At 36.1% G+C, this 18,388-nt stretch overlaps 1 protein-coding gene across 2 annotated transcripts in view; it reads right to left on the reverse strand.

The window, feature by feature from the left end:
• Window positions 1-7,356: 7,356 nt before the first annotated feature.
• LOC148944040 (uncharacterized) overlaps window positions 7,357-18,388 on the reverse strand; it is a 102,043-nt gene continuing 91,011 nt past the window's right edge. For both annotated transcript variants that reach the window (XM_089100291.1, XM_089100289.1), the window contains 2 exons: window positions 12,231-12,521; window positions 7,357-7,862 (listed from right to left, as the gene is read on the reverse strand). In XM_089100291.1, the coding sequence (XP_088956417.1) occupies window positions 7,791-7,862; window positions 12,231-12,521 (363 nt within the window). In that variant the 3' untranslated portion in view covers window positions 7,357-7,790. The remainder of the gene's footprint in view (window positions 7,863-12,230; window positions 12,522-18,388) is intronic.

Here is an 18,388-nt window from a genome sequence, read left to right on the forward strand (position 1 = left end):
GGGGACATGTTTGATCCTGAGTCTCCAAAAGGGCTAAGGGCATTGAGGTAAAGCTTTTAGAAAATGTTGAGAGGGTGTCAAACAAAATTAAAACACATCATATGCAGGAGGACCGTCAAAAGGGGGCAATCTAAGGAATGTCCAAGGGTATTAAGTTGAAACTTCAAAAGCATGTTGAGAGGGAAGTTAAAAAATCAACGGATAGCAACCGTTCATTCGACTTTCAGTCTTACCCCCCTGCATACCCGATACAGAGCACTATACAATAAGAAGCCATCCCTAGAAACAATTCTCTTCCCCAAGTTATTACGCGTGCCAAGTCAGTCCAATCCCCACACCTACGTTACTCGATTTAAACCCTCCCCAAAACCTCCCTCACACATATTCCTCGCAAAAATTCACTTCCTTTGGACTCCGTACGTCCAAAAAGTTACCAGCCGGTTCTGGACTCCACCCGTTATTTGCCGAAACAAACCCAACCCCTCCCCTCTCAGAGACCCTCCACCGTACTTCCCTCCCTCAGCTTCATCTTGCCCCCCGACCCCCCCATTTAAAGAACACGCCCAACTTGACTTATTCCCAGGTCACCATGAAACCCTTCTCCCTTCCCTTGCACTTTATCCCCCCTGGCTACCCTACCAGTATGACTGGTTTAAAAGTAAGCAGGCAGAATGATCCTCTTTTAACACCTCCATGCAGATTTGATCCCCCTGTCCCTTGTTCTCACTATCCAAGTTTAGCCCCCGTCAAGAATTCCACTAGAACCCCTGACCGCATCTGTGATATAAAAAAAGTAAAGTGTAAAAACGGTACCTTCACAAGTCGCTTCCGATTCCCCAAACTTTTGTTGAGCAACGCTGAAAGCATTAACTTTGAAAAGCTTAATGAATTAGACACCCTTTCTAAAATATATAGATTAGATGTAATCGCTATTACTTAAGTTCAAGATCAAAATTTGCACATGTTAAAGATTAAAAATTTTTCTCAATTTATTAAACTCAGACCAGGAAACCACCCTCTGGGTAAGAAAGGTGGCGGAATTCTGTTCTTTATCCTTAATGATTTATATCCAAGTGAAATCCCAATTCCGTGTCTTAATCCCTTTGATGAAGTTATGTGGGTATGTGTTCGACCTAAAGTCTTGCCGCGTCCTTTTAATTTAATTGTCCTTTGTTGTTTTTATTACTCCCCTAATCAGAGATCCGCTGACAAAATAAATTTTATCGAAAAATTACATGCAAGTGCTGACTTTGTACTATCAAAATACCCAAATGCAGGAATTTGCCTGATGGTTGACGCAAATGATTTAAAACTTGATTCTACATGTAACGCTTTTAATTTAAAACAGGTCGTTAATGTCCCTACTACAAAAGGCAATACTACTCTTGATTTAATTTGCACTAATCTTTCAAAGTTTTACAAACCCGTCTCCACTCTACCCCCTCTAGGGGGTGGTTACCACTTTAGCCTTTTCCTATCTCCGCTGGCTAAAGTTAAACAGTCGTTTTCTATAACTGAAACCGCTTATAGACCTCTCACTGACTCAGGACTTTTCAATTTTGGCTCCTGGATTACTACTGAAAATTGGTCCACTAAAAAAATTTAAAACGTGTTCTACAGATAAGCCTTACGTTACTGAGTCTTTTAAAAAACTTATAAGAAAAAAAATCAATTTTTTCAAAGCAGGTCGCATTACTGAGGCTAATAGTCTAAGGAAGTTCCTAAAGAAAAAATTAAGAAAAGCAGCTTCTAATTACTATAATAATAAAGTCAAAGATCTATATTCTAACAATCCCAAGCAATGGTACAGAAAAATTAAAGAAATATGCGGAAAAAGTCCTTCCGAAATTGATTTTCATCTCCCCGAACCCCCTAATAAGACTGCCAACGATCTGAACTTGTACCTTGCTTCCATCGTGCAAAGTCTCCCCCTTTCACTGGCTCAAGTTTAACTATTCCTTCCAATACTTCCTTCCCCTTTATTTCTCCCTCTGATGTTATAAATAAAATTCTTAAGCTTAGAAAATCAAGTATTTGTCCCTTGGACATCTCAGTTGACTTAATTAAAGCCTTTTCGGACAAAATTGCTGAGCCTTTATCAAATATTTTCAACCACATCACAAAATTTGGTAAATTCCCAAGTTGCTGGAAACAAGGTTTTATAACACGTGTCCCTAAAAATTCGCCAGTCTGACTTTCGCCAACATTCGCCCCATTACGCTCACTTCTGTTTTTTCCAAACTTTATGAAGGTTTCCTTTGTGACTGGCTTAAGGATAAAATTTGTCCGCGTATTGACACCCGGCAGTTTGGTAACTTAAAGAAAACTTCCACCACACATTACCTTGTGCACTTAATGCATACCATCGTAAGTTCCCTTGATAAACCCAATGGATGGCTGAACCATGTAGTGGTTGATCTTCAAAAAGCTTTTGACCTGGTTGACCGCACAACCCTAATTCGATCGCTACTGGTTAACTTTAAACTTTATCCTTTGTAATTAAATATTGTTATATCATTTCTTCAAATAGATCCTAATCTGTAAAATACAAAAACATGGTCTCGAACCCCCTCCCTAGAGAGTATGGAAGTCCTCAAGGAAACTTATTTGAATCATTTTTATTTTTCGTCATGATTAACGATATTAGTGAAGGCTTCCCCCTTCGGTGGATACACGTGGATGACTTGACAATCCTCGAAGCATGTCGCAGGAATATAAAAAGTAACCCTCTTGAAATTCTTTCCCACATTTTTGATGAAGCTAAGAACCTAAATATGAAAGTAAATTCCACTAAATCAAATATAATTACGATAAATTTCTTGAAATCGATTCCCGCCTTCCTTGACCCTATACTCCCAGATATTTCTTTGTCTTCCTTTAAATTACTTGGGGTTACAATTTCCTCTAATTTAAAGTGGGATATCCACGTGAAAGATATTGTCCGTAGAGCTAATGCGTCCATGTCTCTCCTTAAGCTCTTGAATAAATTTAACATCCCCCCATCCCATTCTTCAAGGATTTATACTTCCTTTGTCCGCCCGCATCTTGAATATGTTTGTCCAGTTTGGCATCCTGTCACTTCCCATAATTAGTACAACAATGTCAAACCTTTTTGGAAAATGTCCACATAAATAATATCTGAAGAAACTGCGCTACAGTATTAACTCCTTTTAAAAAAGACCCAGCTGTATACTTTTTGGTACAGAATATGACCGTTATATAACTGTTTCTCGAAAAATGAAAGACCAAACACGTAAATGGACTGAATTTCTCCCAAAAGACACTCCCAATCCAGAAACCGCTTGCCACGTGCTGTTTCTGAACCCATCCCTATCTTGTCCCCCATCCGTTGTTTAACCTCCAGATATGAAAAAACCTTTGTCCCCTTCATTACTGATCAAATAAACCACTAGTTTTATTTTTTAAACCTTTTTAACATTATTTTTATCTCAATTTTTTTTTTTTTTTTTTTTTAATTTTTGCCTTTTTAACCTTCTTACATTTGACAATTTTTGTTAGACTAATGAATGGCTTTGCCTTTCGTATGTTGTTGTTTTTGGCATTGTTTAGCCAGTTTTTTAGTTGTTGTGCTAGTTGTGTCTTTTTTTATTATATGACCCCGAAATGCGAATACGGCCCTTCGGGGCTTGTGATAGCCATTTTTTGAAATAAATATCTTATCTTATCTAACCAGCTACGTCCCTTCCCTTACCCTTTCAGGTTCCCCTCTTTACACTGATAGAAATTTTAATAGCCTTTTTATTCAAAATAGCTATAAGGCCTAATAGCTAAGCCTCCAGGTATCCCATGCCCTAACAGTCCCTGGGGCAAGAATTGTAAATTATTCAATTTGTCCATTCTTAACATGCAGGATTTATCATTGGGAAAGAAGGAGAATGTTTGATCCTGGATGTGTCTGAAAAGACAAAGGGTATCGAGGTAAAAATTCAGGGAATGGTGAGGCGTTTGATGAGCTAAATCAAAAGACACTATCTTCATCAAAGTCCTGTCTGCAATATCTTAGGAACGGGTAAGGATATTAACTTGAAACTTTCAGGGCCACTACTACTACGTCTATTGTGGCTGCAAATGAGACTGGTGGCGACTGCAACTACTTCCGACTGTCACTTCAACTGCTTTTAACTGGTACTACATCTACTTGTGATTACTGTCATAGAATGTTGAGGGGGACGTTGAACAAAATTTAAAAAAAAACTATGTGCATGCTGTTTATCAAAAAGGCGCATCAGCAATGTCTCAGGGACGGCTGAAACATAAAAATAGAAAATTTAAGAATTATTTAAAATTACAGACACCTGAGTCGTTTTTAGAAATCAGAGTTTATAGGTAAAATCTAAATTCAATTATCAGAAAATAGAAGATAAAAAATTATAAAGAGAAATTTTTTGAGTATTAATAGGATATTAGAAAAAAAAGGCAATTGATAAATGAAAAGATACGTCCTCATAGTCGTAAGAATACTAGTGTTAATTGCCTTGTTTTAAATGGGGAAAATGTTACAGAGCCCAATGAAATTTTAAATGCTTTTGTAGATTTTTTCAGTAATATTGGTTCTAGACTTGCATTGACTATGAATATGCAACTGAATTCCCCTTCTGTTCCAGTTAATGAGCAACATGCGGAAAATTCGTTTTCTTTTTCTGAGATTAAGCCTCGTGAGATTGAAAAAGTTATTCTGAAGCTTAAACGGAGTTTTTCTAAGGACGAATTTGGATTTTCGGCTCAAACCGTAAAGCAAATAGCGCCAAGCATTTCACCTTTGCTGGCACATATTTTTAATTTATCACTTATGCATGGGGTTTTTCCTGAACTTTTAAAAAAAGCAAATGTTATAGCATTACCTAAAGCTGGGAGTTCAACTGACCCTTCAGATTATAGAGGCATTTCTCTACTTTCGATTTTCAGCAAAATTTTGGCAAAAACTTGCAAATAGTCAATTACAAAAATATTTATTTGATAGTAAGATTTTACACACGTCTCAATATGGTTTTATAAGAAGAAAGTCAACTGAACTGGCAATTCATGAGCTTTTACTAAATGTTAATGATTCACTAGGTGATGGTCAACACGCGTTGGCGATTTTTCTTGATGTCGCAAAGGCGTTTGACACCGTAAATCATTCGTTGCTTCTTTTTAAACTAAAGTCATATGGGTTTTCAACACAAGCTGTTAATTTTTTTTCATCTTACCTTTCTGGGAGACGACTAGATTGTGTTGATAAACCTCGTGATCTCCGTTCCGAAACTTTTCCAATTAATTACGGAGTGCCTCAGGGCTCTGTTCTTGGGCCTATTCTATTTATTCTTTTTATAAATGATTTGCCAGAAGTTTTGCCTCTTTGTAAAATTATAATGTTTGCTGATGATGTAGTAATTTTTGCTTCTCACCGGGACCTATCAGTTCTTTTCCAGAACCTTGGAAGCACGTTACTAACTGTATCTGATTGGTATTCAAGGAATTTACAAGCTCTTAATGAAAAAAATGCCAGTATATGTTATTTTCGCGAACTAGATCAGTAGTGTCAGATACCTTCTCTCTTTTTTTGAATGGTCTTGAATTAAGACGGGTGGATCAGTTCAAATATCTTGGGATTATTTTGGATGAAAATTTGTCGTTTCATAATTATGTAAAAACACTGTCGTTAAAAAATTACCGAAATATTTGCATGCTAACTCGTCTTTGTCAATTTTTTACTAAAGCTATTCTAAAATCTATTTATTATTCTTTTGTCCACCCATATTTTCTCTATTGCATTTCGGTTTGGGCATCTACCTTTCCGTCTGTTTTCAAATCTCTTCAAATACTTCAGAATAAAGCAATGAGGATTCTTTTTAATATTGATTGCAGAACTTCAGTTAGACACCTATATGGGACTTCAGGAATTTTCTCTTTGGACCAATTTCATTTAATTTCTATCTCTAGTATTTGTCATGATTATCAATATAGTAATTTACCTGTAAATTTCTCCGGCATTTTCTCAACTAATTCTCAATTTCATAATTATCATACTACGCATCGTTCAGACTTTTCGTGCGAAATTCGCCCGACATCGAGAGCGGTATTCAGCATCCGTCACATTGGCCCAAAAGTCTGGAACTCAATTCCTGCATCAGTTCGAGAATGTAGCAACAAGCGACATTTTCTAAGACTGGTGAAGAAATATCTTATGACATGCTAAGCATTTTGTTCATTAGGATTTTCTTTTTCGTTGTTGTAAAATTTAGTTAGAAAATGGCTGTGTATTTTCGTTGGCAATATTTTCAGCGCTAAAGTATGCCACCAGGCATGTGCGCTGTTTTGTAACATTTATTTATGTACGTGTTATAAATAAAAATATTCTACTCTACTCTACTCCAATACTGATGATATTACAGATAAATAAATAAATCTTAAAATGGGTAAAAATAAAACTGAATATTTAAGTTAAACTGCAAAAGAACAAAAATTACTAAATTCTAGTTTGGCTACTACCCTTTTCCGCCTGCTTAACCGGAAAAGTATAAAGCCTGTTACGTCATTTGCGTTTATTGAAAACTATATGTATCTTGAATTCTATGCTTTTGTTTTTCAAAACATCGACGACGAATAAATAGAGAATCACAGAAATAATCAAGATGATTAAAAAGAACTAATGAAAATAAACCGAATATTTAATATATAATGATATTAATCCCAGGAAACTCAGCAATTCAATATTTTATTTCACTGCAATTTCTATTTTTACTTTTCGATGTTGTAAGTATAAAAAAAAGTATTTGTAATATATTTTATTTTCAGTAAAGCGCAAATCAGGCAACATGCTTTAGACTTTCACGTTTAGGTAAGGGGGAAAAGGGCTGTAGCGAAACTAGTGCTTGTAGCAATTTTTGTTCTTTTTAAGTTTGACTTGAGTATTCAATTTAAGTGTTGTTTCTGTTAAGATTTATTTATACATCTATATTAGAACCTGTTATCTCCATGGGCGTAGGAAGCATATTGTCTAGGGGGTGGGCAGTCGATAGTGTGATGGAGGGCCTTTTATCACTGCTTTTCCAACCATCTGCTTTTTCAGCCATATCTAATGTAAATTTGAAGGTCTAGGGGGGGGGGCAGCTGCCACCACCCCCCTCCCTACACCCATGGTTATCTCTAGGTTTGCTATGTTTGTTTATTTTAATTTCTGTTTTTTTGGGTTTCCTACCATTTCTGCAGGTAAGTAAAGGAGAAATAACCCTGTTGGAAATAATCAGCGTTCTTAGGTTTAGAGGAATGAAACATAAAGTTTAGTTTTACTAGAAACTTCACTGCACGCTTATTGAATTGCCTATGTCAATTTATATAAAACACTTTGATTCTGCAAAGTTTATTTATTCACTACAGGAATATAGAAGGACACCCATTGGAGAGACCAGAGGACGGCTTCATCCCCCTCTCATCCATTCTAGAGGACCCATAATATACAAATAATATTGTAACACCCTGAAAGAATATGACACATTTTATAAGAAACAGTTTTTTTTTTCAAACTTAGTCCTACTTGAAAGTATTTTATTTTCCCCCATGAAATAAATTTATGGTCAGGCCTCAAGCATTTCATCAGAGTGAAATTTTTTGATCTCATAATCTTCTATGATTTTCATGTAATGTATCTTTCACTATGTAGCTTTGACGAATTTGCCCCCTTCCCTAAAAATTCACTTTATTCGTAATAGTTTTTTTTTACCACTCAAACATCAAACTTTTCTCTTCTTATCTGGAATTTTGACTTTTCTTCATTTTTCATTTTCTGATCATCGATGTCCACTTGAAGCTTCGTTCAAAAGTAATAAGTGATTAGTGCCATCTATATAAGATTTAACCCCCTGAAAAATGAAAGCAACAATAAGTTGGTGGCGTTCCTAGGAGCAGCTGTTGGGGAAGGACTAGGTTATGTGTTTCAAATTTTAAATTCAGACAAAAATAATAGAAAGACAAAAATACACACATCTCAACAAGATATCAATGGCATGAAGTGTCAAAAGAACAACTTGAAAAGACCCCTGTCTGGGGCATAAAATGGACAAGATAAGAATACCCAGACAAATGTAGAAGATATGGTGTAACTGAATGCCAAAACATAGCAAGTTGAATGAAAATCTATACGCACTGAAGATTATTAATTGTAGAATAATACTTAGTAAATACTACTACTGCCGCTGAAAACCCATCGCAGCATTAAGCCACATGAGGTCAACACAACTTCAGATCTTCTTTTCCATTCCCTTCACATTTTCACTCTTTACTCCCTCTGCAGAATTCCCATTGCTAATGAACTGGTGGCATGATTTTATCCGATACCCCTTCTATGGATCTCCACCAGAATCAAGGAATCTTTGTACACCTTGGAAATACTGATATTACACAAACCTAGGATATACGCAGTAATACAATGAAATCATTAATAGGGCGGGTAAAAGAACTTTAAATGATACTGAAGAAAAAAAGAATTTAGAGAAAATAAATGGGAGGAAATAAATGGATTTCCTCAGTCGCTGCAACAGTAGAAGCTCATTGACATTGTATCTAACATTTCGGTTTCAGTGTCAATTTAGTTGAATTTAACATTATAATGAAGTTTTAAATCTATTTTTAAAGATCAACTGGGGATAACAATAGCATCAGGGTTGACAGCTGGTTAATGAACAAGCTGAATCATGTCCCCATTATCAGAAATATACGTATGACTGAAAAAGAATATTTTTTCTTTTTCCACCAAAAATTCGTCCAAGAAACCCCTCTTATCAAAAATGTCAATCAATTGCCCACTAAAAATGCAATTTTTCACGTTTTCAACCCCCCTACTCCTGAAAATATGATCTGATGCACTTCTTCCTCAAGAGTTCAGACCTGTGATCTATGTGCACAGCGATTCCCATGTTTCAGACAACAGAAACAGTCAATAGATAGCAACTCTTAGCGGATAACGCTAAAATCGCACCTCTTGCTTTGGGCAAAATTAGCTGATTTACAGATAAGTAAACCCGCATTGTAATGGGATGATTTTGGCTAGTATAATCTTGGTTTTAAAAGACAAATTCACCTTTGAAGGACCTTGAAATTCGCTTGTAATCCTGGCACGGCTTAATTGTGGGCTATGAATAGCCTTAATTATCTTAACTAATGAAACAGTTACAATTAGTAACAATCAAATGATGTTCAAGTCCCCCAGTATAGCTAGCTTTGGCTTTGAAATCACTTAAGATATCCCATCTCCGTTTTTGTATAGAGCGCTTTTCACTCTCTTCATTAATTAAATTTGCCATTACTGATTAAAATATACCTTCAGACACTTACTATTAATTAAAAACGCCATTTAATCAATAATTAGCTGTGCCTTAAAATTAGTGATTTGATCTAACCCTTTGGGGGTTTACCGAAACAAAACTCTACTGCTTGGGAGAAATTAAAATCCCTGACACTGATTAAAAAGAAACTATCAAAGATTAAAAAAAAATAATCAAATTTCAAGTGGGTTGGATGCGTTGTGCACATCATCCATCACGAAATGATTTCTCAACTGTCAAGAGTTTTTGTACGCATTTAATGCAATGACGAGCACTTTCCATTCCAAGAAGAAGAAGAAGAAGATCCCTGTTACCAGCCTCTGATTTATAAGCATTTCAAGGGTCGTGCCTTCCGATTTTATCTATTATTATGTTGTTTTTTTTTCACCCATTTCCCCATTGTAGCTGAGATGACATAATTTTATCCATTTATAAATTTCTTCAAAAAAGCCACAAATCAGAATTTTGGATCTGAATTTGATATCAGGATCTGAAAGGTTTGAATTTTGTCCAGTTAAAACTTTGAGTCTTGCCATCTCATCAAAAATTATGTCTTACTTTATCTTATATAATATTTGGTCTTTTCACACGCGAGAGAATTTTTGACACTTGATATTTGACTGCACCATTAATTCAGCTTTGCACCTGAGCTGGAATAAATTTGTCCGTTTGGAAACTTCTCTATAAAAGCCACAAATGACGAATCAGAATCTGACATCAGAATTTGAAGGGTTCATAATATCGTCTGGCCTGAACTTTTAGTATCTGAAATACATCGCTGCAGTTTCTATCCTAAAGACACCTACAATTGACGGCAATCTTAAATATCCTCTGTTAAAACACATTGAAAAAAAATTAGTATTCAAATATAGGCTACAGTTTAGTGCGGAGCAGTGAAGCGGTGTCATTACAACTATTATCAGATGAAAAACAGCAGAAATATACTTAAAGGACCAAACAGAAATAAAACCAGTCTTGCCCAGGTTTAGCTTTTAAACCCCACCCCCCCCACCTTCACTTCTAAAAAAAAAATCCAAGCATTACAAAAATGCCTGTATTGTCTATTTTTAAATGATCCCCGTCCCATGATAAACTGTATATCATAGCCAAAGAGACGTAGAGTTCCTGCACAATGTTTTAGGTAGAATTAAAATTTTTGAATGAAAAATTTCAGTTCTTGACCACAGTTCAAATCTTAAATTACAGTGACTATACTGAAAAAAACAACAACAACAAGGTACTTTACACCATCAGTGCAAAACTGTCTCCCACCCCCCTACCCCCCCCAAAAAAAATCAACAAGTTATCCTTATGTCTAAAATATTTAAAAATCAGCAAAATTTTTCCTACCCAGCGCCCAAGCACACGTGAATCTAATGAATACACCCTAGGACAGAATAGTTGTACCCTGGAACAATTGTTGGTGTTGAATGAAAAAAACTGTTGTATGTATAAAAAAAGTGGCATTGAATGAAACAAATCTGGAAAAAATTGTTGTGTGTTGAATGAAAATATATAAGCGATTTTGAAATATTTGAAACCATTTAGGCACTAAACCACAAATAATTAATTCAGGTAAAGTACTGACAAATCTGATTAGCGTACTGGGATTGAAAATACTTCTGAAAACAAAAACTACGAAACTATATTAATATAAGTGGTTTCCAATGAATAATTGTAGGAATCGCCGATGGACTGAACAAGATCAATTTTTCTAGAGTAATATATTTAACATTTTATGGTTTATATATACAATTTCTGCCAAAGATAATATTAAATTAATCAGTATATAATATCTACTATCCCAAAATCGAGGCATTTTCAAAATTTTGAATGACTCTTGGCTCCACAGTCCTTATCCACTGTCTCTTCCCGTTCATATCAAGATTTATTATAATATTATGAATTTTATTGTTTATTTTCACATTTCTGTGCGTTTACCGAACCCCCCCCCCCTCTCTGAAATTTTTTTTTACGAAAATCCTTAGGAAAGGGCTATTGCACTTTTTTTCGGGAATTCTAATATTTGTTCTTTGCACATAAGAGTGTTTTTGAATAATTAACTGTATCATTTAATTCAACATCATAGCTGATGTTGTATAGTTTCTATCGTTGGTCGTTTCTCTGAAAAAGAGACGAATTGAAAATCCACAATTCAGAATTTAGGATCTGAATCTGATGTCAGAACCTGAAGGGTTTGAACCTAATCTGGTCTAAACGTTGATTATTCGGGAACTATCTTTGTAGTTTGTGTGGAAAAAGTTTCCTGCGATTGATAAAAATCTTAAATAACTGAATAACTATTAAAAAAAAAAAGTTCGAATATTTAAATATATAATACAGCGCAGAGCGCCACTAGGTGATACTATTACTGTTATTATTCGTTTTTCCATTCCTGAATTCCAATTCACAGCTAAAAGCCCTCCGTTTTTTTAGTTTGAATGATCCGTTCAAAATATCAGATGCATACCTAACACACCAATTTTTTATTTTTTTTTACTTTAGTCTTATCTCGTCCCCACTTTTCAAGAAGAGTAAAATAAATGCAAAATTCTGAAAGATTCTAAAAACAGATTTTGGGCAAAAATGTTTCTTCTAACCTAATCATTCTCTCCGGGGAGAAAATTTTGGTTTGCTTACCCCTTCCCTGCCTAAAAATGACGGTTCTGAAGGGTACTGAGGGAACCCATCTCAAATGTCCTTGGGATAGGGGTATCAGAAGAAATTTTTTCTGTAATTTGGAACAAAAAAAAGAAGAAAAAGATTACGTCTTTAGGAGTAAATTTTTCTGAGACGAATGTTTCAAAAATTTCTTTATAGGACTTCCCCTAATGCAGGTACGATGATATCTTGCAAAAAATCTTATCCTTTCATGCAGGTATGACGATATCTTGCTAAAAATATTACCTCGTGCAATTTATCAACTATTCCATTAAAACCAGTGAAATTTACTTCAGGCTTCAATTCGACTTCCGGAACATGATTGGCTTTTAATACGGGAACCAGGGTTGCTAAGTTAGAATGGATATCCAAAAAACTGGGTCCGGTTTCTTCTCCTACTCTTTCATCACTGGTTAATTCTTCTGGAACATATTCGCGAATTTCCTTTTCAATCGTTTCTCTTCTGTAGCATTGCCTTTTTTCTATGTCTCTAATTACACCAGACGATAACAACGGTGTGTTTGAAAAAATTTGAGCCTGAAATTAAAAAGAATTACATTTTATTTATGGTGAATATTAATTAAAAATAAACATACCAGTTTTAAAGCAGGTATTTAAGTATAAAGGTTCCAGACCGTACCCAAAAATCCAGCTATAGAAATTAAGTTAATTATTTGAACAGTCCACATATTAGAGAAATAAGACCTTACTGTTTTAACTTATTTTGATGTTCGTTAAAAACAAGTACAGGAGACTGTCGGCTGACAAACATTTGGACAACTGCATTCGAATGGTTGCTACAACGTATGAGCCTAACATAAAAAAAAGGTAGATGACAAAAAACATACCAACTCTCAGATTGAGCTATGTTTTTCTAGCATCCTTTAACCTTCGATCAACTAGACCGAAAGGTCTAGACCTGTGATTTGAAACGTAGGGTGTATTCCCCTACGTTCAGGCACGGTGATATTTTGTTAGGTCATGGGGAGGACATGCACCCTTCAGCTGACTATACTTTAGAGCCTAAATTTTGAAGAGAATATTTTCCTATGAATGACGTCAAATTCAAATGCATTTAAAGAGCAGAAAAGACATATGACAGTATTGCAATGACGTTATACACTGTACAAAGGTGTTGTATTCAGTCAATGTTTTTCATTAGTTTAAAATATGCCCAGTGGTAGCCCCCCCCCCCAAAAAAAAAATCAAGTTTGTGGCCGTTCAGTGGCGTCAATTCATGAAAATGTAGGGGCGGGGGCGAGGATTTTTTTTCCATTTTTTAATGAAGATAAGAACAACAGAACAAGAATGAGCAAACATAGTTAAAACAGGGGGTAGCGGCAACTTCGGTGTTTCGATTAATCGTCGACGAATCTGTCCAAATCCAGCGTCTCCTCTTTTTCAACGGTCATGATCATGCGATTACTGAGTCTGTCATTTCCCATTATCGATCGCAGATAATCCTTCAAATACCCTAATGCCAAGAAGAATTCTTCATTACTGGTAGTGGTTAGAGGTAAAGTAGCGTCATCAGTTTTAGCACTACAGAATAGGCCACTGGGAGGTCGGATAAAATTTTAATAGGTCGGAGTAGATACATTTTAAAAGTGTCACACTTCGAAAGCTGCGACTTTGCAAGAGAAAGCTGGGATTCTAGGCATAGTCATCAACATCGAGCATCACCTGATAATGACACATTACCCATTCAATTTTTGAAAATTCGAGAAAATAAGCACTTGAAGGGTAGAAGACTGACAAAGTGTCGAGTAGAGGTATATTTTGCATGAAACGTCGGTCCATCTGGCTCGTAAGCCTGTCTATCACCTCGAAGTACAGAAATTCACTGGAGTTTGATTGAAATGGCTGACTGATGTTGCGTTTACTGGTTATTGAATTTGAAAGTCTTTGAGACCAGCGGAAATGGCAGTAGAGGAGGGGGTCCGACTCCGAACGGGACTCCTTATATGGGCATAGAATACTGACGGGACTCCAAATAAGGGCATAGAGTCATTAGGGAGAACACGTGGTTAATGGGGTCAATGACCTCTTTTTCCAAGGTCGATGTTGTTGTTGTTGTAAGTGCACGCTCTCAATGAATGTCAAGGTCGATTTATTTGTTGTTGTTGTTGTAAGTGCACGCTCTCAGCGAATTTTATGATCCAGAAATAGTATTTGTTGTTGTTTTGGTCATGTACATGCACGAGGCGAATGTCATGGTGTCCAGAAATAGTATTTGTTGTTGTTGCTCTCGCCAATGTTATGAGTTCCCCGGAAACAGTTAGATCACGTGTTTCCTTCTCAGCCAATCAGTGAGTCGGATACATCCTCCTTCTCAGCCAATCAGAGGGCTTGTTACATATGATTTCCCCGTTACATAACAATTCGCCCTTGAGATTTCGTATATAACGGGCATGCAATGTGATTAAATTATCAGAAAGTATTTTGACGCTGTGTAAACAACAATGGATAAATTTGATGAATTAGAAGCCATGTCAACTTCAATTTGCAATGTAAATATATTTTTTATTTTCAAACGAATTTTCCTTGGACATCCTCCAGTATATTCAGCTAAAACGTAAATATATTCCTTTACCCCAAATCCCCCCCTCCCCAAACCATACAAACATCATTATAATCAATGGAAAACATAAAATATATTCTTTTACCCTCAAAACCTAACCCCATCCCCCTTTGTTTTACAATCCCAAATTCTCGCAAAAAGAAATAATTCTCTATTCGTTAAATTATAGCCTTTCTCTATTGTGATTTAAAGTGTATACTGACTTTCGTCACTGTTGTTATTAGCTTGCTCTGGTTTTGACACAAGACTCCAATGTGAGGCATATAATTAGCTATCACCCTTTCCGGCTTACAAACGTGGTCAACGGAACTATTCTTCCGTCAAATTAAAACACAATGATGCAATAATTAAGCTAAGACCTACACAACCTGTGTGGAAGTAGAGAAACAAGTTATTTTCGAATTAGGGTCTAACAATATCCGCCGCCCGCCCCCCGTGTGTTTCCACCCCCAATTCTCGCAAAAAGAAATAATTTTTTGATAAATTCCTTCCTTCAATATTTCCAGCTAAATCCCCCCCTCCCACCATTGTTTTACAATCAAATTCTCGCAAAAAGAAATAATAATCCTTCCTTCTATATTTCCAGCTAAAGTGACCGCTGACTTCTGTCAATTTTTAGTGAAAATGCCGTTCTGTTTTGACACAAGACTCCAGTGCGTGGCTAAAATTAGCTGTCAACCTTATTAACGCACTTCTCGTAAAAGGTTTCTTAGATCAAAAAGGGGTGTTTTTCTCCTGTCAAATTAAAGCAGTTTCATGCAGACACTTGCAATTTATTAAGCGCAGGCATATATAATCTCTTTTTGGAGAACCGATGAAATCTCGTTATTTTCAAATTAAGATCTAACAATATATTTAGGACATTGGCGAAAGGGGGAGGGGACCATCATTTTAAAATGAAAAACAAAACTGTTTCTTCGCGTTTGGGCAGTAAGAGAACCGAGGGTTTCTAAGAAAAAAAGATAGCTTTATTATGTGTACATTTACATCAAAGATTGTAATTTAGGCCTATAAGCTGCTAGGCTAACAATATTTTTTCTATTTTAAAGACCTATCGACGGGAAACATTTAAAAAATTTTCTCAGCATGGTAAAAATAGGGGCATTTCTTGCAAATTTTACCTATTGCTGTGCTTTTGGGTTTAGGGGGAGGGGGCTTCTTAGTGATAAATGCATTTCTAGAAAAAATTATATGGATGATGATACTAACTTTCTTTCTATAAAAAGGGGCATATTATTTTGAAACTAATTTTTTCTCTTCTTTTTAAGGCCAATTATGAAGAATGCGTGCCCCCTCCTTCCAAGAAAGCCAGAGATGACGAGAAAGCCCCATCAGTGCCAGCCCCAATGCAGCCTGGGTTTAAGTTAAAGAGAGAGAGGGCGGCTTCTTATAATGCCGAAGCTACGCAAGATCGTGAAATAGCCGGCCCAGTCGCGCAAGAACATAGTAATGTCGCCCCGTCCACCCACCCACACGCACTACCTGGGCCATCTGGCACCCAAGTGCAGCCGGGATATAAAAATGTATGCATTTTTTCCTACCATTCTAGTTATTCTTTTATCAGTCCTTTTCAATCCCAATATAAACTTATCTCTGTTCCCCCTCCCTTGGAGATATCTAAATGTAATTTTTTACAAAGAAACCACTCTTTTCTAATCTTTGCTATCGCTTCGATATCTCATAAGCGAATATTTTTAGGTAATTTCTATTAATAATCACTGCATTTGAAACTCAAAATGCTGTTTTTTCTAATATTTACTATTTTATCTGCATTCACCCCTATTTCTTCGCCGCTATCTCATAAGCGAATATTTTTCATGGGTAATTTCAATTAATGCTCACCATTTGAAACTCAAAATCCCCTATTTTTCACAATTGAATATCACAAAGTTTCAAGAGAAGGAACTGAGTGAGATTATTCACATTTATCGGGGGGTCCCGCCCGCGGCCGGCCGGCCTTCGGTCCCCGGGGGGAGGGGGGAACCCACCTTTAAATTCATAATGTTCAACTGTGCTACTAGCAATTTCCAAGTGTGTGTGTGTATTTTCTGTTGTACAGAAAGTGTTAGGTATAGAAAAGTGTTTAAGTTGACAAAAAGTGATGCACAGAAAACTGTTGTACAAACAGTGTTTTTTATTGTACATAAAGTATTGTACAGAAAAGTGTTTAAAGACAAAAAGTGTTTATTTATAAAGTGTTATCGTTGCAGTTCATATTGAACAAATAGAGTTTTCATTTTGACCGTGAAATTTTGTCAATTGTTCTTGTGGAACAAATAGAGTTTTCATTTTGACCACCATGAAATTTTGTCACGTTGAACAAGTGTTATTATTTTTATCGTTGTTCACGTTGAATAAGTGTTCATATTGCTGTAATAAATGTTGCCATGAAATATTGTTTTTGTTCTTGAATAGATAGATCTATTGGAGAATTACTACCTACTCATGGGACACATAAGGTTTACAGTTAGTCATAGTCCGACTGTTGTCCCCAGCAACAATTTTGTATTTAAAGGACCCTTCAGATTGGGTCTTTACGGGACGTCACGTTCGGGGAAAACAAGGCTCTCAGAGAAAATAATTCAAAATTGTAATAAAAAGTTTTTGGAGAAATAAAAAAAAATCTGCTATTGATCTAGTATCAGGCAAGAGTCCTATGATAAAATAAAAGCTATTGCCACAACCTCACCAATACAATTCATACGAGGACTTGATGTTTTCAATAGTATTGAATCGAACTCTTGGCTGATTATTGATGATTTAACTGAATCCATTGAACAGTTCTCACAGGAAATGCTGCAATTGTTCACTGTCCGATCTCATCATGAACATATTTCCATAACCCTAGTTTTACCCAATCTGTTTCATCAGAGCAAATGTATGCGAACCCTTGCTTTGAATTGCACCGTCTATATTATCTATCGAGTTGTTCGTGTATCTAGCTCGCTCAAAACACGCAATAAGCAGATATACCCCCGCGCCCCGAAATTTCTATTTTAAGCGTACACACACGCGACAAGCAAGCCCTACGGTTACATTTTGCTGGATCTTAATCAGAGCACGCCCGAGGATCTACGTGTAGTCACCGACATTTTCAACACTGAAATTACAGTATATCTACCGGTGAACAGTATAAAAGACTATTAGTCGCCATTATGACGCTGAAGAAACCACACAAACAACGGCATCTGTTTTCCGTTTTAAGCACTTCAAAACCATTGCTTAGGAAGGCTATACTCAAACATGGGGTTGACAATGATTTCATTAATCTAATATCTGAACTTTGTTTAAATTTAACTGAGGGCAATGTTCAACTGCAAGATGGTGTTATACAACACAAAACCCAACATCGTACCAGTTTCCGCGCCTGGGCTTTTAAAAAAAAGGGAAAAAATATTAAAAACAACACGACTCCTTCAGGCGGGCGGTAGCTTTTTCACACTTTTACTGCCAATAATTGCAGGACTTGTAAACAGTTTTCTCTAGAGAATGGCAAAACCATATAAATTGACACCATTTGAACTTCTCCTCTCACCCATCGAACATTTTGAAGACAATCTAAGCATATTTATTAACGATGAGAATATTGCCGATGACAAAAAACTGCTTTTACTTCAAGATGTATTGCGACGTGTGGACAAACATAAACCTTATCGTGAAAGACTCGCCGCTGATCTTCTTAAACAGGAAATATCTCTTCGAAAGTCTGTTGCAGTAGCAGTGCCACCAGTGGAAAAGGAATTGAATTCCATTGTATTGAAAATTGGAAGTCTATTGCCACTGACCTATCGAGGACAGAGTAAAAGAGTATTATCATATATCA

Source organism: Artemia sp. Qi Xiang Cuo, chromosome 14, assembly GCF_049724085.1.
Source record: "Artemia sp. Qi Xiang Cuo chromosome 14, ASM4972408v1, whole genome shotgun sequence".
Taxonomy (NCBI): domain Eukaryota; kingdom Metazoa; phylum Arthropoda; class Branchiopoda; order Anostraca; family Artemiidae; genus Artemia; species Artemia sp. Qi Xiang Cuo.